Here is a 24,232-nt window from a genome sequence, read left to right as displayed (position 1 = left end):
TTTAAATATGTTTATATACATATATACATACATACGAATAATTACATACATAAAATTATATAAATAAGTTATTACAAGTTATTAATATATATCTATTAATGTAATTTTATACAAATATTCATAAAAAATATATAATGAACTAATAGTCATAGTGAGGGAAAACAGGGTGATATTATTGAGGAATTTTATTTATTATATAAGAATAAATTTATATAATTACATTAGTAATTAATAATTAGTTAACTTAGTTTAGTATTTATATATAAATACAGTGGAGGGGATTGAGGTCATATATTATTATAATAATTATAAAAAAATATTTTTAATAACATAAATTATAATTAATAAATATTAATAAATGATTATTTAATAATAATATATTATATATTTACATATATATATTTTATTACCATATATAATATACTATACTATTACTATATATATAATATTAGTTATATTTATATATTATATATAATATATATTTATATATATATTATATATTATTATAATATTATATAGGGAAGAAGGGAAACGGCGGGAAGGGATATGATACAGCACTTACGCTTATAACAATTTTGAACAAATTTAGCAGAATTTTATGGACAACTGGTGAAAAGTGTTAGGTATAAAATGGCTTGTGCAATTACTATGACTAGCAGACATAACACCCATTATAGTAAGATTGTCTATTTTAACACCAGGAGTCGCTTTGATGGTTGCTGTGCAGGATAGTGTTTTGCTTGAATTTTTGGTTACGGTTTTCCACCCGTCTCTCGAAAGGGACGGAGACATAACGCCCATGGGGGGGGGGTATGAAACCCATTATAAACCATCTTTGGGGTCTGCACTATAACCCTGCCAAGTTTCATGCCCATTGGACCAGCCGTTTAGCCGTGATTGAATGACAGACAGACAGACAGATGTAATGCACATTATAGTTGGATAATACATTTTTATATACATACTAAAATCGTTACACAACTTGCTTCTTGTATATTTACAAATTCTACAATTTCCAGCCATTTTTGACAATATTCACACAGTTTTGAATAGTGTTAACACAATTATGGACAGGTGGTGAAAAGTATTAGGTATAAAATGGTTTGTGCAATTAATTTCCAAGTACAGTAAAGGTAAAATGGACCATGATTTAAAAATGACAATATAAACCTTGGTAGGAGATTGAAATTAGCTGATTTTCTTCTCAATTTCATGTACTTGAAGTCATTGCACAAGTAAGCAAACATGTCAAGACATTTAAGATTCTTCACTATAATATAATGATACACTGAATTTCTCGCCTGTCTTTGTTTTACACTTACACAAGAAAACTGTTAAAATATCTTGCACCTTGGACCAAAATTAAATGATGAATGAATGCTAATAATACCCTGTTTTCATCAGCAATTGTTTCAGTGTGTTCTGGTAAAGTAATTGAAAATAGTGTGTGGGCAATAATCTCTCACACTAAAAATCACTAAATAATATACCTATATGGCAACATGCAATGATTTCAAGCTCTGTTGAAATTCAATCCTTGACATACTTTGGCTCTAGAACAGAATTAATTACTTACTTTAATATGTTATCATCAGTAGACTGTACTTGGAGTAGATTTGCAGTTTCATAAACTCTACTTATTATATCCTTGGCCTTGCTGACATTACTAGGAAGTTTAAGAGTTTCACTCAGCTCATTCATCCCCCGTAACTTTCCCTGAAAGCAATTGTGAACAGAAGAATATGACAATATGGAACCAAATTCAAAGTTTCGGCAATATCAATCCTCACTTGTACTTAAGATTAAAAAAAAAAAAAAAAACAGTACTAATCTTACTTTGAAGTAAAATACAATATGTAACAATAAACACAAAAAACAGAAAATTTTATCATATGACTATGCAGAACAGTAATAGTAAAAAAAAAAAAAAAAAAAATAATCATTTGAAAAATCACAATTGCTCACAAAACATCTGTGGCCTAAGATGATTACACTTAACAAATTTGGATTTGCTTTCAGCTGTATGTAACTCTTAAGAGCTCAGTTGCTCCCCAGATGCAGTCAAATGAAGGAAGTGTGCCGGCAACGTCTCCAGAAAGCGCTGCCAAACGCACAATTTATGGCTAACCTTAACCTTAAATAAAATAATAACTACTGAGGTTAAAGGGTTGCAATTTAGTATGTTTGATGATTGGAGGCTGCATGATCAACAGACTACTTTGCAGCCCCCTAGCCTCAGTAGTTTTAAAGATCTGAGGGTGGACAGAAAAAGTGTGGATGGACATACAAAGCCATCTCAATAGTTTTCTTTTACAGAAAATTAAAAGCAAGAGAGGAAACTCCCTCACAAAGCATTGGAGCCACAAGTCAAGAGGCAACTAGCAAAGCTGGTACCCTGCTGTGTGATTGGCTACTTCGAACCTCCTAGCCAACAGTGTCGTGCGACAAGCCAATCAGCAACCAGGAAAGCTGGTGCTCTGGTGTGTGACTGGCTACTTTCAACCCTTCCAGCCAATAGCAGGTCGTCATGGAGACTACGTCAAAGCAAATAAAAAAATTATAACGTACATATGACATATGTATGCACGTGCTCATTCGATGGCTTCGTGAACTTCCTGGAGTTTTAGTTTCATATTTTTATTTTAATGACACTAATTCATATTTCATTAAGAGAGGCAGAGGGGTGAACTGAGATATGTTTACATCTGGTAAACGATTAAAAACGTCGGGAGTTTTTTTTATACATATTACTATTATAATAGACCAATATAATAAAATACAGCAGTATGTAGACATGTACTCCACAATGAAAACAAAGGAGAAACCGGAGAGGAAAAAGGAAATAAGAGCCCTTAATTTGTTCCAAAAGTTTTGCCTTCCATCAGGCCTCTTCCAGGGAACTTTATTGACTAATCAGTTCAAGAAAAACATACCGGACATATATTTACATTTGACTTCAAGACTTATATAAAACACAAATAAGTAAAAATGGTTAAAGGTGTTTATAACTTTTACAGGATGATATAAAACAAGTTGTCTAGTACACAGTTCATCTAAAAAAGGTTAACAGTCTAATGAGACTAAATAGTTAATTAGGTAAATACCCGAGTCAATACATTATATAATTTGTACTACTTTTCAAGATTACTTTTCAAGATAAGTAGAAAGAGCAGGTCTGTCTTGAATAAACCTATACTGCCAATAAAGTTATTGCTTTTACTATATTGAATACATGCTGTTAAATTATTGTTTCTGAACAAGATTATTGCTTTAGACCACTGGATTGGATAAAACCATTCTCTAGCATGTTTACTAATGGCACTGTTTCTTTGATCAGTAGCGATACTATACTTATGATATTGTGAGTCCTGCACCAGGCTCTAAAGATCCTCCGCTTGTTTTGGTAAACATTCGAAGATTGTCTTCTACATTTCGTAGTAGCTTCTGAAGTTGCCTTTGAAAATCCCTGCTTTCTAAGCAATCTCCTGACATTTTGAAGCCTGTCAGGGCCAGAGACGAATGGCCTTTTGAAAGTGTCAGAAGTGTGGTTGTTAGAGTAGTTGAGTTTTTTGTGGAAGCAGTCTCGGAAAATCCCACTTACAGGGGGTATAAAAATCATCACAATATTTTGGTGTCTGAAATTTGTTGATCACCTGTTTGATCAAATTGAATGGGGGGAAAGGTGTACAGTTCTTTGTTCAACCAGTCAAGGAGTATTGCATCCAATGCCCAAGCAGATCTGGCACTGGCAAACAGAATAGGGGGAGCCAATGATTCCATGGGGAGGAAAACAGATCAACTGTCGGTCTTCCCCAAAGTTCCCATAGTTCCAAGCAGACCAGAGGATCTAGGGTCCATTCTGTTGAAAGGACTTGTTTTCGACGGCTTAATTCGTCTGCCAGGACATGAGCTTCCCTTGGATGAAGCAGGTCGCTACCTATTCTAGTGTCATTCTGATTTGCCCAGAAAAGGAGATCCCTCACTGCCTCGTACAGGGAGAAAGAGCGAATTTCCCCTTGTTACTTTGTATGTGACAGTGCAGTCGTGCTGTCTGAATGTACAGCAGGTCCTCACTTAGTCGAATCAGCACTAGCTGATTCAGTAAATTACTGTTTTTCTGTTGAACTTATCTCCAAACAGTATATCGCGGAAATTTAATTAGCAAATTTTTTCATTGAGCAATATTCACTAACTGTATTTTCAATTTATTTTCATGACTAAATATTTTTTTATGATAAAAAAATGATTTACTAATTTTCAAAAACTAATATTAATGTGCACAGCAAAACATCGATAAAATGCTAAATTGAAATACCACAAAATCACAAAACTCACTCTCTCTCAGTATACATATCTTTTAATGAAAAAACAGCAAAATTTCAATAAAACCTTATTTTACTTACAGAATAAACTCTAATATTGATCTATTATTATCAATTAAGATTATATATATATATAATATATATATATATATATATATATTATTATATATATATATATATATATATATATATATATATATATATATATATATCATATATATATATATATATATATAGTATATATATATATATATAAGGGTTGGGGATTTTGATGAAGGAAAAATCTATTTCTGGGCAACGACCTGTGTCGCCCTGTGAAATGGTTCCTTTGATACTATTTCTGAAGAATAAATATTGCTATTCATCCTAGAGAAAAAAGAAACAATATAATGCCAAGATAAATGGCTCGCTCACTTCTTATAGAAGTGTCGGTATAGTAAGGAGCGAGTGGAATCACTACCAGAGGTCCCTTGCCATTTAGCTTCTTCCTTCGACAAAACCCCGAACTACAGAGGAGCCGTGCTACAGCTCCCGGTCTACTACTACCGTGAGCGCCTCCGACGCCTGAGATGTCATTCCTGAAGATAGCCTCCAAGCTTGGGGTAAGCTGGGTGAGGATAATCTAACTACAGGGTGGGGTTTTCACAGGGCGACACAGGCCGTTGCCCAGAAATAGATTTTTCCTTCGTCAAAATCCCTTTCTGGGCTTGACCTGTGTCGGCCTGTGAAATAGTACCAGAGAATGCCAAACACCAAGCTTGAGGAACAGTACAGATAAATTAGAAGTAAAAGTTAAACACTTGTAAGGTTAATAGTATAATAATCAACTAAAATTACAGTCTTACCCTAAGGGAAGTATAAGGACCCTAAAACACGGGTTATCACTTAAAATTAGTTAGCCTAACAACAAACAATAACAATACAGGTTAGGCAAAGACAGGATATAAGTTGATATATACAAAAGAATGGAACTGAATCCAATTAGAATGATGAACAAAAGCAAACTCAAGGTAACCCAATACATGGAGGCGACTAAACTAAGTAAGGGTGCAATGGGGCAGGTAGAAGGGAAGGCTACAAGAAAAGTTATAGTAAAAATTAAGAATCAGGAGAAACTGTGTTTCCAGCTGCCACTGCTGGAAATTTGAGGGCTTCTAAGGTTTTAGGTAGTGCCGTTTGAAAACTGTCGGAGATTTCCAGCCTGTATACTTCTTAAGATCGTCAAAATTCATGTGTTGGAAATAATTAATAGATGTGGCCACCGCCCTAACATCGTGGGCCCGAGGAAAGGACTCTGGATTGGCCTGTTTAATGAAGTATAAAATTTGTTGCCTGATCCCTTTTAGGGATAATGTACCACCTTCTTTCCTAATGAACAATGGGCCTGAAGATTTCAGAGTTGTTCTGCTTAGGTAGGCTCTTAATGAGTTGACAGGACAAAGGGAAATGTCTTGAGGTAGTGGTAGGATTTTCCACGAGGACCATCTGTCCTGTGGGTCTTCATTTTGGCTAGAAAATGGCGATCTGGGGGATAAGAGGACTTCCCCTGAGGGGAGGAACTCAATGTGGCCTGGTTCCCTTGATAAAGCTGACAGTTCTGATATTCTAGCTCCGGAGGCTAAACTTAATAAGAATAGGGTTTTCCTCAGGAGGGATATATAATTGCAAGAGTCATTGTTAATGTCCGAGGCCAGTTTGAGGACATCATTTAAGAACCAAGAGACTGATTTAGGTCTCGTTGATGGTCTTAATCTAGCACAAGCTTTTGGTATGGACGTAAAGTACGAATCCGTAAGGTCTATGCTAAAACCAAATTGGAAGATCTTTTTAAGAGCTGATTTGGTCGTAGTGATAGTGCTTGCTGCTAAGCCTTTCTCAAACAATGATCTGAAGAAAGTTATGGCTAGGTTCGTTGTCATGACTTGAGAATTTGACAACTTAAGGAACTCTGCTAGTTTCTTGACAGATGAATCATATTGTCGGAGAGTAGATTCTCTTTTATCTGATTCCAAGAATGAAATATTTTGGGGATCAATTTCTGCATTCCTCATGGCTGCGAATTTCAGAAAATCCATAAAGTTAGGGTTTTCTGAATTCTTGAGGAAGCGGACACAGTCTGAGTTTGCACTAAGTGGGTTAGTTTGGGGTTGGGGAATCCGTATGTGGTCGGAGTCTCAACTCTAGGAGTAGAGGGAACCAATTGCTCTTGGGCCAGTTGGGAGCTACTAGAGCTACTTGGCCTTTGAATGTCCTGAGTTTGTCTAAAACTTTCATGAGAAGGTTCACTGGAGGGAAGAGGTAAATATTCTTCCATTCGTTCCAATCGAGGATCATTGCATCCGTAGCGTATGCTAGAGGATCGAGGTTGGGTGCCACGTAACAAGGGAGTTTGTGGTTTGACTCCATGGCGAAGAGGTCTACTTGGAGTCCGGGGACTTGTAGACTGATCCAATTGAATGAACTCCTGTCCAGTGTCCACTCCGATTCCAACGGAGCGGAGCGCTATAGAGCGTCTGCTACTACGTTCTTGACTCCTGCCAGGTGAGTGGCTGACAGGTGCCATTTGTTTTTGCTTGCCAGAGAAAAGATGGCTATCATGACATGGTTCAAGTGGCTTGACTTGGATCCGCCCCTGTTGATGCAGTGTACTACTACTGCACTGTCCAGAACTAATTTGAAATGAGAGTTCTTGGGCGGACGGAGCCGTTTCAGTGTGAGGAATACTGCCATGGCCTCCAGTACATTGATATGTAGCTGGCGGAATATTAACGACCAAGTTCCTTGAACTTTTTCGTACTGGGAGTATCCTCCCCACTCCTAGTTAGTGAGGCGTCTGTGTGGATCACTAATGATGGAGGGGGAAACTGTAGAGGAATTGCTTTTGAAAGGTTCTTTGTCTTCGTCCAGGGGCGGAGACGTTTCCGTAAGATCGCTGGGATAGAGGCTAGTTTGTCCCGTGATCTGCAATTCGCTCTTGAGTGCCATACTCTGTTTATATCTTTGAGTTTGGCTCTGAGCAGAACGTCTGTGACTGATGCAAACTGGAGTGAGCCAGGATCCTCTCCTGGCACCTCCTGGATGTTTGTTGTGTCGTTTGAGAAATTGTTTTGTAGCTCTTGCAATTTCTTTCCTTTTCAACGACGGAATTGATAGAGTGTGCGATTGTAAGTCCCACTGAAGGCCTAACCACTGGAATCGAGATTCCGGTGTTAGTCTGGACTTGGTTTTGTTTATTTGAAAACCCCTAAATGTTCCAGGAATTTGATCACTCTGACCGTTTGGTTCTTTGCATTCTTTGGGGTCTTTTGCCCAAATAAGCCAATCGTCCAGATAAGCCACTAACATTATTCCCTGTTTCCTTAGCTCTTGCACTACTGCTTCCGCCAATTTGGTGAAGATCCTGGGGCTATGTGAGCCCGAATGGCATTACCTTGAAGGAGTAGGATCTGTTGCCTAGTTTGAAGCCTAGGAATGGACGGAAGTGTCTGGCTATGGGAACATGATAGTAGGCATCTGTAAGATCTATAGAGGTTGTGACGGCCCCACGGGGAAGTAAGGTCCGTACCTGCGAAACGGTCAGCATCCTGAACTTGTCACAATCAATGAATAAGTTCAGATGGACAAGTCTAAGATGATTCTTCGGTTTACCGAGTCTTTCTTTGGCACGCTGAACAAGCGTCCTTGAAATTTTAAATTGTTGACTCTTGAGACTACTCCTTTGAGAAGGAGGTCTTGGGTATACTCTACCAATTCCGTTGTTGGTTGCTTGATAGAATCTGTTGGTTGGAGGAGGGCCCTCTAGCCAACTCCAACCTAGTCCCTTTGTTACTATACTTTGAGCCCAAGGGCTGAACCCCACCGCTGGCGGAAGAGGTACAGCCTCCCTCCTTTACCGTTGGACTCTCTCTGCTGGTTTGAGAGGGGTCGGCAACCATCGTCGCTAACCTCGGATAAACCTCTTCCTCTGTTAGCAGCCCTGCCGGAATCCTCTGAATCGAGAGGCACCTCTTGCTCTGCTGCCTCTCGCAAACCTATTGAAAGCCTGAAAGTTCTGGCTTTCATAGTTGGAATTGTAGGCTGGCGAGAACAGCAAAACAAAGGAAGTAGAGGGTTGGGGTTGCTGGGACTGAGGGGTCAGAACAAGGTATTGTTGTTGACCCTTCAACAATGGTTGCCCTTGTGATGCTGGGACTGCCTGAACCAACGTTTGTTGAGTAGGCTGGAAGGGAGAGAACTTCCTTGGTTTCTTCTTGTTCCTTGGGTTAGGACCAGAAGATTCCTGCCTCCGCTTTGCTACCAGTCCCCACCTGACTTTGAGGCACTGGTTAACCTTAGAAGCCTCATGAAGGACTTCTGCTACTACTGGTGCTGGAAAAAGGTCCGTTCCCCAAATTGAGGAAGCAATCAGTTTACTCGGTTCATGGCGGATAGTAGCTTCCGCCAGAACGTGCTTCCTACAATTTCTCCTGGCTATGAGGAAGTCGTAAATGTCACACTGCATGGTGTGCAGCAGACCTTTAGCCAAAACTTTAAATAACGGCTCTTGTTGGTATACAAGAGCCGTCATCTCCGCCATAGTCATGGAGGAAAGGGATCTCGCGAGCTAGTCCGGGCGTCGTACTCCATCTGGATGAGAGAGTCCGACAACCTGGGGAGTCTCTCACTAAAGAGAGAGGTGGCACAGTCCGCCTTTAGTTTTCCTACTGAGAAAGTAGGAACTGCCCCCTCGAAGTACGTCTCGGAGCCTGGGACTAAGAGAGAGGTGGGTTCCGTCTCTCGTAGTTGAGGCAGGGGCTCGTCTTTCAGGGCGGCCTGAAAGGTTGCTTCCACTACCTTAAGGGTCAGTGGTAGCGGAGTCCCTTCCACCGGAGTAAAAATGGTGAAAGGACTCCTAAAGGCTGTGATGCGGGTGTTTTCACACCCCCATTCTTCCAGACTTCTCATTAGAGTCTGCTGTGCCTGTTCCCTCGGAAGGATCACTGTTTCCTTGGGAACCTTGTCCTCTCTCATCATCGCTGCTTCCGTTAGTCGGACGTTAGCCAATGAATGGTGGTTGAAGGTCTCTGGGGAGGAACTCGAAGTCCTCACGCCTTCTTGAGTTCCTATGCCTTCGATTGTCAACATTCCATTGACAAACGGGGCATACGAAGCGATCCTTCAAGGGTTGGCCGCCTTGAATTCCGGCAGTTGGCTGGAATCTGGCATTGGAAGAGGAGAAGGTGGCACAGATAGAGGGAAACCTGCCGCAATCGAGGTTTGGATCCGGCGATGGCATTCTCCTGAGCGGCCAGCCGTTCCGCCAGCGATTGGATCGACTGGCCGGAAGACGTAACAGAACTGGAGAGCTGGGAGAGCACCGAGCCGATCTTGTTGTCAACTAAGGCCCCTACGATCACTCCCACCTGCTCCAGAATGTTAGCCGAAAAGGATTCGGGATCAAAAAGAGGGACTTAAGCCCGATCCTTACGTGATCTATGTTTGGGGGACCTCGACGCAGAGGAAGAGGCCTCCCTTGACCTAACTGATCCGGGGTGGTGAGCCGGAGTTACAGTGTCTGTCAGGATGACCGATTTCTTGGGGAGAGACTTTTTAAGTTTCTCCTCGGTCATCTTAGCCTTGGGGATCACTGAAGTAGCCTTAGGACGGACAGACCGCTGGTCTTCAGTGAAGCCCCGGAAAGAAGTGGAAGTAGAAGGATCAGTAGAAGGTGATGGAGAAAGGGAATTCAGGAAAGGGCCCTGAGAACCCACAGAAGCTGCCCCTACTACACTTACCTGTACCCATGGAGTCAATAGCCATGGGTTCAACGTCGAGGTTCATTGCCGCAACGTCTCCTGCAACGTCCTCTGGGAAATCCCCCTCCTGTAGGGAGATCATGACTTGAAGGTCGGCCAGCAAAGGGGCGGCCGCTATCGGGTCCACCACTGATCCTTTCTTGGCTCCTGGGAATATTAGGTCCGCCATATCCTGGGTAAGAATGTAGGGCGGCCCTTCGAATTCCGGCCAAAACCCCCTACCCAAGCTTTGAGAGTCGACAAAGCTTTCTTCTTTTCTTCATCAGAACCCTGTAAAAAAGGGTCTAGAGTTAGGGAGAGGATAGGGGAGGAATGTCTGTTGTGTTGAGATTATATGAATATGTGTCTCATATGTGAAAGGTATAATATAACAACAAGTATTCCAGGTGACGAATGAATGAAGAAAGTGCTAAGAAACTTACTACTAGTGAGGCATCTGCTACTAGCAGTAGCAGGTTTGGCAAGCTTCATGATGCCAAACGATAAAATCCTCCACTTTCACTGCACATCCTGCATGAGAACGGCATACTATATGGCCGCACGGGTCTTGGAGGATGGCACTGCACCCAATCTCCTGGCACAACATCTGTAAGTCAAAGGATACATGAGTACCAATGACAACCTCCGGTGGAATAATATGCAAACTATCCGTGGGTGCCGGAGTAGGACCGACGGATAGAGATCTACGTATGAATATTACGTAGAAAAGTTACGAGGGGGGAAGAAAGTCTCTGCCTCCGCCTAAGCTCACTTGTCATATGACTAAAAATAGACTCCGTAGGGCCCGGAGTTAATTAATATTGAGTGAGCAATGTCGAACTTCTAACGAAGCAAGGGATAGTACGAGGCCGAAATAAAAAAACCCCGGAGTAACGCAAAAGATTCTAAACATTAAATAACACAAAATAAAACAAAATAAAAACCCATTATATCAGTAAGTGCTCGTGTGAACTATCCTAAGTGGATAGGAAACCCAGTGGTTCCCTCCCCCCCTCTCTATGTTTCGGTAGCGGCGGATAGACACCTGCCGGACTGAACTGAGGGGGAAAGAGTAGGGAAAAATGTGGGGTAGGGGAGCCCTCCCCCTGAGCGGCCAGTTAAGGATGGAGAAGAAGGGGGGAGGAGGTCCGCCCCCACCCCCGAGGCACGTGACGAGTGAGAATACCAGTAGGGGAGGGGAGATCCCCACCAGTCCGTGAGTCACCCCCTCTCATGCAGACTCGGACGCTAGCTGTGAGAAACGAGTCATCACCCATCGACGTGGATGGCAATGTATGGAGGGGGGAATGGGGGACGAGGGGGGGACGAGAGGGGGACCACGTAACCGGGTGGCTCACTGTGATCAACCGGTGGTCTTCCCAGCCAGGTGAAAGATACGAGGTGGTGGGGAAGAACCGTCGGAACAACATCAATATCACTGATATAAATAGGATTACTTATAATAATCAATCAAATAAAATTAAAGCGATATCTTAAAGCTAGACTAACACGGGGAACACGAAGCTAAGCAAACAGAAAATTAGGTTAATCGCCGATCCGAAGAAAGGGGTATGTTAGCCTAATTTAACCTCTAGTTCAAGAAAACGGGGGGCAGGCTAATCACCAATCGACAATTGGGGTATGAAAGCCTAACTTAACGGTAAAATAAATGATAACAGGGAAGCTAATCGCCATACCGAAGCATGGTGTATGTTAGCCCCAACCTAGTACCTATAATATTATTAAAGGTAATCAGGAACTAGAGAAGGAAAGAGAGAACATCAGAATAATTAAGATATGACTCTCAATCGTGACTGATAAAACTCCTAACAATGTAAGGCGTAGCTAGACTAAGGTCCGAAACGTGCGGTCAGAGCGTGCCCCGTGGAGGCCTAACTAAAACAAAAAAATAACTGCATAAAGATATAGAGACTATGTATAAGTAACCATATCTAAAGTACTGAGAAAAAAGGGAAATCTCTAACGGTATGGAAGACCAAAAGAGATAACCCGTACCGCCATGCGGTCGAGGGGCATACCGGCCGATAAAGCTCCGAATATGTATAAACACGAAGATCATCATAAAATGAGATCAGTAACCCCAAACAGTACTTAACTTAGAAGCAGAAGTTGAAGACATCTTGAAAATAAAAGATAATCCAAAATAGAGCGAAACACAGCACCGAAAAAATTTTAACGTTTGGTGTAACGCGCGCTATCGAAAGGAATGGCGTCTCAGGCGTCGGAGGCGCTCACGGTAGTAGTAGACCGGGAGCGTAGCACGGCTCCTCCGTAGTTCGGGGTTTTGTCGAAGGAAGAAGCTAAATGGCAAGGGACCTCTGGTAGTGATTCCACTCGCTCCTTACTATACCGACACTTCTATAAGAAGTGAGCGAGCCATTTATCTTGGCATTATATAGTTTCTTTTTTCTCTAGGATGAATAGCAATATTTATTCTTCAGAAATAGTATCAAAGGAACCATTTCACAGGCCGACACAGGTCAAGCCCAGAAATATATATATATATATATATATATATAGATATATATATAGTATATATATATATATATATGTATATATATATATATATATATATATATATATATATATATATATATATATATATATATACATATAAACACATTATTCATTGAAACTTACTGTAAGTACTGTTCAGTAAATCTTTCTCTGATTTACTGAACCATGCTTCATAAGTTTAGTAGTTGACTCAATGGTTATCACACAATATAACCATATACAAGAGAATAGTTTAAATCTTGAACACTCTTCTTCTGCAAGTCCAAAGCAATACCCAGAATCATAGCCTGGGGAAATAGATGATCTGTGTGTAGCCATTAGCCGGCAGAAACAAACTGAGCTCTTTGCAAAGTTGTTCCTCTCTTTCCCAAAAAGTAGGAGGGGCATTTTTACCTACCCAAAACAGAAAACTGGTGTGACCTGCAAATTTCAAAATTTTAACAGCCGGTCGTGTGAAACTCGTAGATATACACTGACTGGGTAAGTTACTCAATTAAAATTAACATTTTTAAAATGTTCTTTGCCAAAAGATGAAAGCACCAAGTGGACTGGAGTGCGGGCTACTCCCAGCAGGACAAACCCCATGCCAGTCACGCACGTGTATGGCCGCCTTAACAGATGTGTTGCGAGAGGATATTCAATATTTTTGGGGGAGCCGCAATAGGTAGCTTTTTAGAAAATTAAGGATGCATTAATGAATCCCACGGTCCTGAAATTTCCGGATTTCAGTGTACCTTTCACATTAGTGACTGATGCCAGTCAGGAGGGTATAGGTGCCTGCCTTATGCAGAAATTTGAAGGGAAATTCTATCCAATAGGTTATTATAGCCGGAAATTTAAAACAAAGCGTAGCAATGAAAGGTTAATGGCTACAGTAAACAAGGCAGCCTTTGCTGCAGTATCAAGCTTGGTTTGTTTCAAGATGTTGTTAATGGGGAATAAAGCAGAAGTTCTTACAGACCACAAGCCATCATTAAATCTTTTTAATAACCCAGAGCTCGATGGTTCCTAATAATCAGAGATTTTGATGCAAAGCTCAAATACTTAGAGGGCAGACAACTTGGTAGCAGATGCTCTTAGTAGTTTTTACGATACGAAAGGACTTCAAGTTGGGGTGGTTACTGGTGATTTTATACAGTGGGATATGAGTCTCATAGAGCAAAGGCACCATGAGGATGAAATATTGGCAGGCACAAAAATGTTCCTTAGAGGTGAATTAGTCAGGAAAGGTTATAAGTTGCCTTTTTTAGGTTTAGAATTAGAAGGTAATCTGTTGGTTAAGAAAATTAAATATAAATTACGGACAAGTGAAAGTAAAGGGAATATAACACATAATTCCGAAAGCCCTAATCCCAGTGGTCTTAGATACAGTACATTGCAAGTTTGGTAGTCCACATTTCGGGGTGGAAAAGACGTATAATATGTGTAATAAATATATTTGGAAGTATACCTGGGCAGATGTGGAAAATTTTGTGTAAATTACGGTCATATACAATACCAAGTAAACCTTTACTGAGTACATATTGATATTTTGGGGAATTTCTGTGAATCAGGGTATGGCTACAGATATTTGTTGGTAGTAATTCATGAACTGACAAGGGTAGTGAAAACTTTCCCACTAAATCATAAAACGGCAGTAGTAGTACCTAAGATTTTGTTGACTGATAATGGTGGGGAATTTGTAAATAACCTTAGACTATCTGGCAGAAGGAAAACAGGAAGCTTGTGGTTCAAGCTCGTCGCAAACAAGTCCATGGAAGGGGAGCCCCACATCCCAATCAATTCGGCTGCCACTACCGGGTGCAGGGAACACTCCGCCCCTAGGACCTGGCCGTGTCTGCTGAGCCCGTCAGCGATCACGTTTCTTTTTCCCGGAATGAACCTTGCTGTCAGAGAGATTCCGACGCTCTCCGCCCACTCTAGGATGGCTTCTGCTAGAGTGCACAGGTGTCGTGACTTCAGACCTCCCTGTTTCTTAATATATGCAACTACGGTGGCATTGTCGCACATGACCACTACCCATTTGTCTTAAATCTGGTTCTGAAGGTTTGGAGCACTTTGTGAATGGCTAGGACCTCTAGGCTGTTGATGTGGAGTTTGCGCTCCCGTTCTGACCCTGTACCCCCCCCCCCCCTTAATCTCTGACTGTAGGTGGGTTCCCCAGCCCTCCTTCAACGCGTCCATGAATAGGAGCATCTCCGGAGGGGCATCCGACAGCAGGACCCCCTGACGGAGGTTCAACTCTTCTAGCCACCAGCACAGGGTTTCTATCTTGGTTTGAGAGGGGGCTACCAGTTCCCATGGGTTCTCGACCGAGGCCCATCCATCCTTCAAATTCCATTGGACGGACCTCAGCTTCAGCCTGCCCTGAGGAACCAGTTTCTCCAGGGAGACGAGGTGGCCTATGAGTCTCTGCTACTCTCTCACCGGGAGGGGAGCACTTGCCAGGAAGGGGTTTGCTACCTCTCGCAAGTTGGATAAGTGTTCCTCCAACGGGAAGGCCCTGGCTCTTACCGTGTCCAGATCCATCCCCAAGTACACCACCCTGGTGGTGGGCTCCCGGTGTGACTTCTTCCAGTTTAGGACGATGCCTAGACGACTGCAGAGGCTCAGGAGTTCGTTCCTCTGCTCTTTCAAGAGATCCCTTGAGGAGGAAAGGAGTAGCCAACTGTCCAGGTACTGTAGAAGGAGCATCCCCTTCTTGTGGGCTCAAGCGGACACGAGGGAAGACCTGCAGTGCCGTGGACAAACCTAAGCAGAGGGTCCTGAACTGGTATGACACTCCCTCCCACCTTATGCAGAGGTACTTCCTGCTGGAGGGGTGGACTGGGATCTGAAAGTATGCATCCTTGAGATCCAGGGACAGCATGTAGTCCCCTTCCCTCAAGGCCACCAGGACAGAGCATGGGGTCTCCAACTTGAACTCTGTCTTGAGGACAAAGGTGTTTAGGATGGACAGGTCGATGACTGGTCTCCATCTCCCTGAAGCCACCAGAAAGAGGCGGCTGAAGAACCCCGGGGAGTGATCTACAATTCACTGGAGGGATCTCTTCTCTAACAGAGACAGGACCTCCAGTTGTAGTGCGTCAAAAATTAACCCAAGACACCTTGTTTCATCAACATATGGGATTCTCTGCCAGTGTATGAAGAGATGGAATCCTCTTATACAGAAAAAATGCATGGTTACCGTTTTACAAAAGCCTAAAACCATTCATCTCAGCGCACGTGACTTACATTATCAATGCATAGCTAAAGGTGGCATTCAGCCACTGCCATCCTTGTTGCTGCAAAGGATACCGAAAGATCACTAACAAAAAGGGTATAGTGTGTTATATCTGGGGGAATTATTTTGGATATATACCCCATTGATTGCTAAGGCGAACAAAGTTACACTTAAAACACTTCCTTGTGGCACTCCTTCTTGGTTGAATACATCTGACATTGTTGCTCCAACCTGGATCTGAACCTGAAATAACCTATTTTTCAAAAAGCCTTGATAAAAAGAGGCAAATTGCCTCTCAGGTGACATTCATAAAGAACACTCAGAATGCCATAGCTTCATGTTGTATTATAAGCCTACCCTAATAAAAGAAAACTGTGATGTGATCCCAACTGTTAGCAAAAGCTTCACCTATTGAAGATTACAAGTTGAGTGCATACTTCTAAAACAACACTGAGCAGGCAACACACTTACCATGTTCCAAGTATCACATCAAACGTGTGTTCACAATTTTTTCCATGATCTTACACAAACATGATGTCTTTGCAACAGGACGAAAATTTTCTGTCTTGAATGGGTCTTTCCCTGGTTTCACGAATGGCAGTAATTTTAACATCTCCTAAGCCTTAGGGAATATATGTCCTTGGTAAATTCTGTTAAGGCTTAATATGAAAAATTTTCAGGGGTATGCTTAATTACTGAATATGTAGTACTGTATCATCCAGTCCAGGAACTGACTCATTACAATTATTTATTAAATTTTCTCACTAAAAAGTAATTTATTGTTTATTCCTTGTTGTATTAAAATCAATTTCGACCTGTTCCATTAGCCTTCTTGAGCTGAATACGGCCTATCATCACTTTTCTTTGCAGAATTAGCAAAAGGATTAGCAAAGTCATTTGCCCCTAAACAGGTGTCCACTACCACAAAACCACTGATCTTGATAACTCGGGGGTGACAAGTAGTAAATTCGCCTGCTATTTTTGTAACTCCCTTCTAAACTAAAGCCAGGGTTGTTTTCGAATTTTGTGAAGATATGAAAATTGCCCGTATTTCTTTGTGAATTTTTTATTTCCATGCGAAAATGAGCTCTTGCTTTTTGAAATTCAACATGGTAATACTCACATTATCATCTGCAATATCTGGTGAAAACCAATCACATAGTTCTATAAGTTCCCTGGCATTTGTAAGTCCACAAGGGAATTGGTCGGCAGATAAATATGACTGAAGACCAGCCAGAAATATAATTGTACTCAAAAAGTCATCATCTGCACAGGGAAAGTTATAAGTCATCTATGAGCTGTATTCTTGGAGTCTTGCCCAATCAGCTTTACCAATGTTCCATTTAGATAGCCATACTATTATATGGGGCAGAAACTTGGGCACTTTAGAGGAAAGAGAAGGAGGACACTGTTGGAGAGAACTGAGATGAGGATGGTGAGATGAATTGCTGGAGTATCACTACTGGAAAGGAGAAGGAGGGAGAGTAAAGATATACCAAGAATGTAAGGTAGTATACATGTAACGTAAAGGAGAAGGCTAGGGAAGCTCGTCTGAGATACTACGGCCATGTAATAAAAGGAGGAGGTGGAACCAATCAAGAGCTAAGAACACCCCAGTGATGGGGAGGGATATGGGTGAGGTGGGACTGAGAGACAACAATGCAAGGAATAGAAACAGATGGAGAAAGTTGACTCAAGCGGTCGACCCTGCTATACAGTGGGACTAATAAGGTCAAAAGAAAAAGAAGGAGGAGGATTTGAAGCTACATTCACCATTTGAAAAAGGGTTACTGGTAAATCTATCATTTATCACTCTTCAATTAAAATCAATATGGGAGTCATCACTGCATATAGATAAATCAATTGCTGATTATGTACCTGTTTGAACGTGAAAATGTGCAGACTCCCTAGTGTTTGGGACTTCAACATTGTTACCCTTTATGAGGGAACACTGGCAACTTCCTCTTTAATTGGTGATGGTGTCACCCCACAGAGGTTTTCTACTATTCATATCTCCCAGAAACACGCAGGGACATAGTAACTGTTGAATGAGGGATTTACATTCAACAGTGGGGAAGATTTCACTAAGTGGTAGATTTTCTTTGCAAATGGATCTGCACACCTATATCACTTGCAATTATAATAGGAATGATAGGATGTATACTCTCGTGGGCTGGGACATGTATTACCACCAATCATAGTCTCCTGCAAAGCTATACATACAGGAGACACTCCTGATATGAGTAGCCTTAGTTCTTCCCATTTGGCTCTTAATCAGTTTTAATATTTTATGAACTGTAATTATAATTTTATAAAATAAAACTAAATTATTTATTAGAGAAAACGTATAACATGGTAAAATTTATGATTGTCTTGTAAAAGAGGCCCCACAAGGGTTTTCAACTTCTCGTAGAAGGTAGGGAACATTTTGTATAATTTTTCTCTTACACCTCAAAGTTTCCCTGGCCTAGGGTGCTGCATATTGATTTTTTAGCCTGGCTCTCAAGGGTAAAGGGCCCTTCCAAAATTTCTAAACCTGTTCTAGAAGAAGCAATAGTAACTAAAACTTTTTGGTAGAAGTAAATACTAGACAAGCTCATATCTATGTACAAGAATCAAGACTTTTAATACATTGTAGAAGAATCCCGTAAAAATTCGCCAGAAACTAGCAAAATAAAAAAATGGACCAAAGATGAAGAAGCCATGATTATATAAATAGGGCTCTGAATTCTAGCAGGTAAAAAGCAAAAGAGAAGCTGACTTAAGGTCAGAACTTATGAAAACATTGATGACTTACAACTACAGCCTATTCATAGCAAGATTTTTGCTGCCAAAATGAACATCAGACATCCGAGACCATGGACATATATGCTGACTGTCTCAACACATCTTGACTGACATTTTGAGAATAAGCAAGATGTATGCAAGAATGGTTATCATGAATGCTGACACCATAGAAGATGACCAGAATGGAAACTTTTGACTGGCCTCAATGTCTACAAAAGATTATCAAACAAGGTCCAAAGATGGCTGAACCACTTTATGCAAGAATCACAGTGAGCAATGGAAATGCCATGGCTTCCCACTTCCAGAAAATTCAAGCAAGAGGTATCTCATAACTAGGTAACAGTTTATATCAACAAAATAGACGAACTTCCGTGCAAATCACGCTATCAAATACCGCACTTTTATCAATTAGGAAGGAAGCAAGAGTTGATTACTAAGCTTTTGCCTATGAATCCCTCAGTGAATGATATCTTCAAGGTGGTATAAAGTACCATACAGCCTAAATTCCAGTCTGCAAAAGTGTTCACATAACAATACCTTATGGGTATATCCATCCATTCTCTCTTTCTCTAAAAGAGGGATTACGACATCACCTACACATTATTTTAGATAGGAAAAGCCATTCCATAGAAGCCACTAGATACAGAAGTGATACCAAAAGGAAAATAACATGGAAGAGTTAGGGGTGAAAGGGGCCACAGTTAAAAAATATCAAAAGCAAGCAAAATGCAAAGACAAGATCTAGGTCAGTCAGTCAAAGTCAAGATGGAAATATCTTGCTTAAGGATGACTTAAAAGATAGTGACTGGACTTTTTTAAGAATCTTTTAAACACAAAATGGGAGGGGATTGGGGGAAGTGGAGATGGCGGAGGGGTAGGGTTGGAGTTACAATCTATAAAAGTAAAATAAGGCTACCAGTCAAAGGAAGAATGACAAAGCACCAGGTCCATCAGTATTACAAAGTGAAACGTGGAATGTACTACTGTATACTACTGTACTTGGTACCACAGAGGAAAAATGGCTGTTGAAACTGTTAAGGGTAATTTGTGAACAGGATATAAGTCTAATGACTGGGAAGAAAGTCTGATGTTTAAACAGAAGAGAGACATCATGGAGTGTGATAAGTATAAAAGAAGCACACTAACAAGACATTTGTTAAAGGTTTTAGATACGATACATAATGAAAAATTTAAGGAAATTGTGAAGATTTGTACAAAAGTAGTTTTATTAGAAAGGTACAATTGATGATGTCTTCATAATAAGAAAGATATAGGAAAAGTGACTGGAGGGTATTTGGAAGCTCTGCTGAATATTTACAGACCTAAAGAAAGCATCTGGTAGGTAGTGCTTTGGTGTTTAAGAGAAACTGCCAGAAAAGTTAGTTAGGTCGGGTGAATTTATGTATGAAAAGGACAGAGACAGCAAAACAGAAACGTTTTGAATTAAGAGATGGTTTAAGCGCAACTTCTGTTGTACTGGTTACGGTTGTAGAAAGAGTATTGATTAAGAGTGAAAATCTATGGGAAATGTTCTATGCAGATGATCTGGGGATTATGATAGAGGCTGAAGAAGAGAAAGCTATGAGAAGGATGGGAATCTCTTCAATGGGGTGGTATGAAGGTATATGTGGGTAAAAGTTTTATTCCTCTGATCACTAAGTAGGAAGGGGGTTGTTTATTTGTAAAAGTAGTAGTCTCAATTGAAATAGGCACGGGGTTCCAGACAGGTTCAAATTTAAGCTATGGAGAGGGAGCAAAGCTGAGGTTGAAATGGGATCAAAGTAGCTTGGAAGAAATGGGAGGGAGGTGGCAAGGGTAGTGCATCACAAAAGTATGTCAAATAAATTGAAAATAAAGATCTATTTCACGTTAATTCGACCAGCGATGATATATGATTCAGGAACATGGCATTAAGAATGAAAGAGTAACAGAAAATGGAACAAAAGCACATGAGGATACTTGAGAGGCTGAAAAATGATGAGGTTAGTAAAAGCACAAGGCTGGTCAAGATTAACAATCTGATAAGACACTCAAGACAGAGTGAGAAGCAAGGAGTGAACAGGGAGGGCTTGGGTGGAACCTGTTAGGGGTAGAAGGTCAAAACGGAGGTTTAAGGAATAGGAGTGATAAAATGCAGGAGGATTTGGAGAAGTAAGGTTTAGTGAAGGAAGATGCATTTGACAGGAATGGCTGAAGACACATCAAGGCAACTAACCCCATACATAGGGATAATAGTGGAGATGAAGACAATGACCTAGTCTCATCTTCTGAATGGTGAAATGCATTTAAAAACCACAGTTTGTACTTGTATAACCATGAAACTGTAAAACATATATAATGATCACTTGTACATGCTCTGTAAAACAACACAATGCCCACTAAAAACTTGCCAATGACAGGAATGACAGGAGGAAAGAGAAGTTGGGTGACAAAAAATACTTTTAAGAAATACATCAGTTCTGCAAGGAAACTGATGGACAACTGACTTTTGGCTACAGGTACTCTGTTACACTGCATAATGTGAATTTTTATTAACTCATTTTGCAACATATAACAGGCAAGTTGGTGCTAAACTGCATATTTTCTCTGCCACCTGCATCTGCATCTGAAAACAATAGTGTGTGTGCTTTTGTGTTGACATAGCTATTACATTTTTCTCTTATTCTAACATACCTGATTATGGTTGAAATCATCTTCACTCATTGCAAGAGGTGTAAGCAGCTCTCCAACTGGAGCAGTTATGCTGATGTTAAATGTTCGTCCTGCAGTTAATATGTCAAACACTGCAGGCTGAGTGGTATCATTAAAATCAACTCCAAGGGTACCATACACAGTTGTATCTGGGTTTAGAACTGCAATGCTTGCAAATTCATGTAATGACATTCCTGGTGCTAATTTCTGCTTCCCCAAACTGATGTCTCGAATTTCTTCACTGCCACTGTTAGTGAATGTAAGTTCAACTGATGTCATACACGGAGAATAAAGGTGAGGTGAACGAGTGAAACGAGCAGAAACAGTCAAACCTCCGCTACTTATTCTGTTCAAAAGTTCAAATGTTATTGTTGGAACATATTTTGCTGAGGCTGGCTGAATGGAGGCACCTGGAGGTAATATTTGTGGTTGAACTGAAGGTGTGGGAGTCAGAAGACCCCCCAGAGAAGGTGTAAGAAGCGGTGTGTCCACAGAAGGTGGAGAATCATCTAAATCTAGCAAAAGATCTAAATTACTTCTGTTTCCACCTGAAGCTGAGCTCTCATTTTTTCTGAGAATTTTGCCTTTAAAAACTTTTGTCTTCACCTTCCCATCAAAGGAATCCTCTGACTCTTCTTTACTTGAAGACTCACAACTAGAAGATTCAGATGATGATGATGTTGAATCGGACTCCTCAGTTTCAGAAGAATCTTTCTGTTTTTCAATTTTTCCTGAACTGTTTGATCTCCTTTTGAATTGTGAATGCTCCTCATTATCATCCTCATCACTTTCAGGTTCACTTTCATCAGAGCTACTTTCTTCAGTGTCACTGTCAGTAGTATCCTCATCGCTATCACTCTCAGATCCACTGCTGCTTTCTTCACTCTCATCTTCTGGTGAACTCTCCTCATCCGAGTAAAATGATTTTATTTTTTGAGTTTTATTTCTTTTTTGATGTGCAGGTTTGTGGCTCTCCTGTGTAAATACAGCTGTTACCTCCACATTGCGTAAACTAGGATCAGGAGCTTCTTCTGGAAACACAGGCAAGTCCTGGTATCCTGTTGCTCGAGCATTGATCAAGTGGGAGAGCGTACTAAGCTGAAACTGGTCACGATCTTAAAAGAAACAATAAATATCTATAACAATGTCTACAAGTACTGTACTGTTGATATGTATAGTATTATCAATCATTTTCTAATTTTTCAACTACTAAATCACAATCTGTGTCCTAGTTGAATATTACATTATATACTACAGATTCAAAATAAAACAATTACCTTTGAAGCTGGACTGTTGCAATGGTGGAGGTTTTGTTGCTAGAAATATCTTCTTTGCATGTTTTGTGAGTTTGTTATCTTCATGGCCTTGAGGAGGGAAGACAAGTGCCCGAGTAAATCTTGCACGATCACGAATGTCATAGTTAGTATCGTACTTGGCAAGATTATATACGTACTGACATAACAAACGTGTCTGCTTTGGATTAGTCAAGAACAACTTTGTTGCTAGTGTTAGTATCTGCAGTTTCACAATGTCATCCTAAAAATAAAAGAAAATAGAAATGTTTACCACAGATGAAGGATATCACCTCATTTCAATAAAAAATATGTTAACAGAAAAACAGCATTCTCAGTCATGAAATTAGTTAGTTGCAATTTACCTAAAAACAAAAGTAAAATACCTGTACGTAAAACACAACTGTTCAGAAGAGACCAACCCCAAGCCTAATTAAGACAAAAGCTGGCCAGAATCACCATTTACCTTTTTCAGAAACTATGATCTGGTTAAATGTAAAGTACATCACACTAATATCCTGATACTGGGGCTCTTATACGACAACATTGGGAGAGTTGTTGCAGCAATAGGTCAACGCTAACAAGCACAACCATCCAATCTTCAGCAGTATAATTACCAAATATGAATATTATATATATATATATATATATATATATATATATATATATATATATATATATATATATATGCAGTATTCCTATTTTTTCTTTGGTCTTCTGTACTAGTAAAAGAACTATCCAGAGTGGTCTTAGAGCAGAACCTTGAGGGTTCAGCATGGCTAGAACCTAACCAATTGCCATGTTGATTACTGTGTTCTGCGTGGGTCCCAACATAAGGCGCTGAATATCTGGCTAGAATCAATGGTGATTGTGGCTATACGTTACTTACTTGGTTCCTCAGGAACGATCTAACCTCTACAAGCTAAACCCTCAAAATCACACATATTATGGTATTCATTTACAAATAATAACCCGCAAAATCACACTATATATAGGGTGGGCCAAAAGTAGCCTCACAGTTACTTCATGAACTGTTTCTCATTCAAAGTACTCTTCAATAGAAAATTAATACTGTGCCATTAATACATGCTACTTATTTTTATCCTTTTCATGTCACTCATTCTTAAATATGCCACTTATTCATGTCTGAAAAATTTTATGCGTTTAACAAATTATTTTTTATTCTGTTTTAACTGTGAGGCTACTTTTGGCCCACCCTGTATTATGGTATTCATTTACAAATAATAATGAAGTAATAGTTATTCTGTACTGGATGTGGCCAGCCAGACAAATAATGAGTGTGAAAATTGAATTACTGTAGATCAAATTTTTGGCTAACCTAAACAAATAAATATATATAAAGTTAGATGATCTAGTAAGTTATACAGAATAGCAAAAATTAAACTTACACCTTCCCAATATAACAAAATTCATAAATGACAAACGTTTTTATTTCATCAGCTCTTTAATTAAATGAAAATTTTTGCAAAAAGCATCGTACTACCACACATACAGTAGTCGGTCCTTTGTTAGTTAATGGTGATGTGGTTTTATAGCGCTTGTCTAGCGCCATAAAATCAGCTATTTATGGCACCATAACGCTCC

The 24,232-nt window shown here is 40.2% G+C and overlaps 1 protein-coding gene across 3 annotated transcripts in view; it reads right to left on the bottom strand.

The window, feature by feature from the left end:
• LOC135218244 (AP-3 complex subunit beta-2-like) overlaps positions 1 to 24,232 on the bottom strand; it is a 694,745-nt gene that overhangs the window by 21,572 nt on the left and 648,941 nt on the right. For all 3 annotated transcript variants that reach the window (XM_064254405.1, XM_064254407.1, XM_064254406.1), the window contains 3 exons: positions 22,613 to 22,871; positions 21,318 to 22,450; positions 1,577 to 1,716 (listed from right to left, as the gene is read on the bottom strand). In XM_064254405.1, the coding sequence (XP_064110475.1) occupies positions 1,577 to 1,716; positions 21,318 to 22,450; positions 22,613 to 22,871 (1,532 nt within the window). The remainder of the gene's footprint in view (positions 1 to 1,576; positions 1,717 to 21,317; positions 22,451 to 22,612; positions 22,872 to 24,232) is intronic.

The sequence above is a fragment of the Macrobrachium nipponense genome, chromosome 9 (assembly GCF_015104395.2).
Source record: "Macrobrachium nipponense isolate FS-2020 chromosome 9, ASM1510439v2, whole genome shotgun sequence".
Classification (NCBI taxonomy): domain Eukaryota; kingdom Metazoa; phylum Arthropoda; class Malacostraca; order Decapoda; family Palaemonidae; genus Macrobrachium; species Macrobrachium nipponense.
This window is presented reverse-complemented; position numbering and strand designations above follow the sequence as displayed.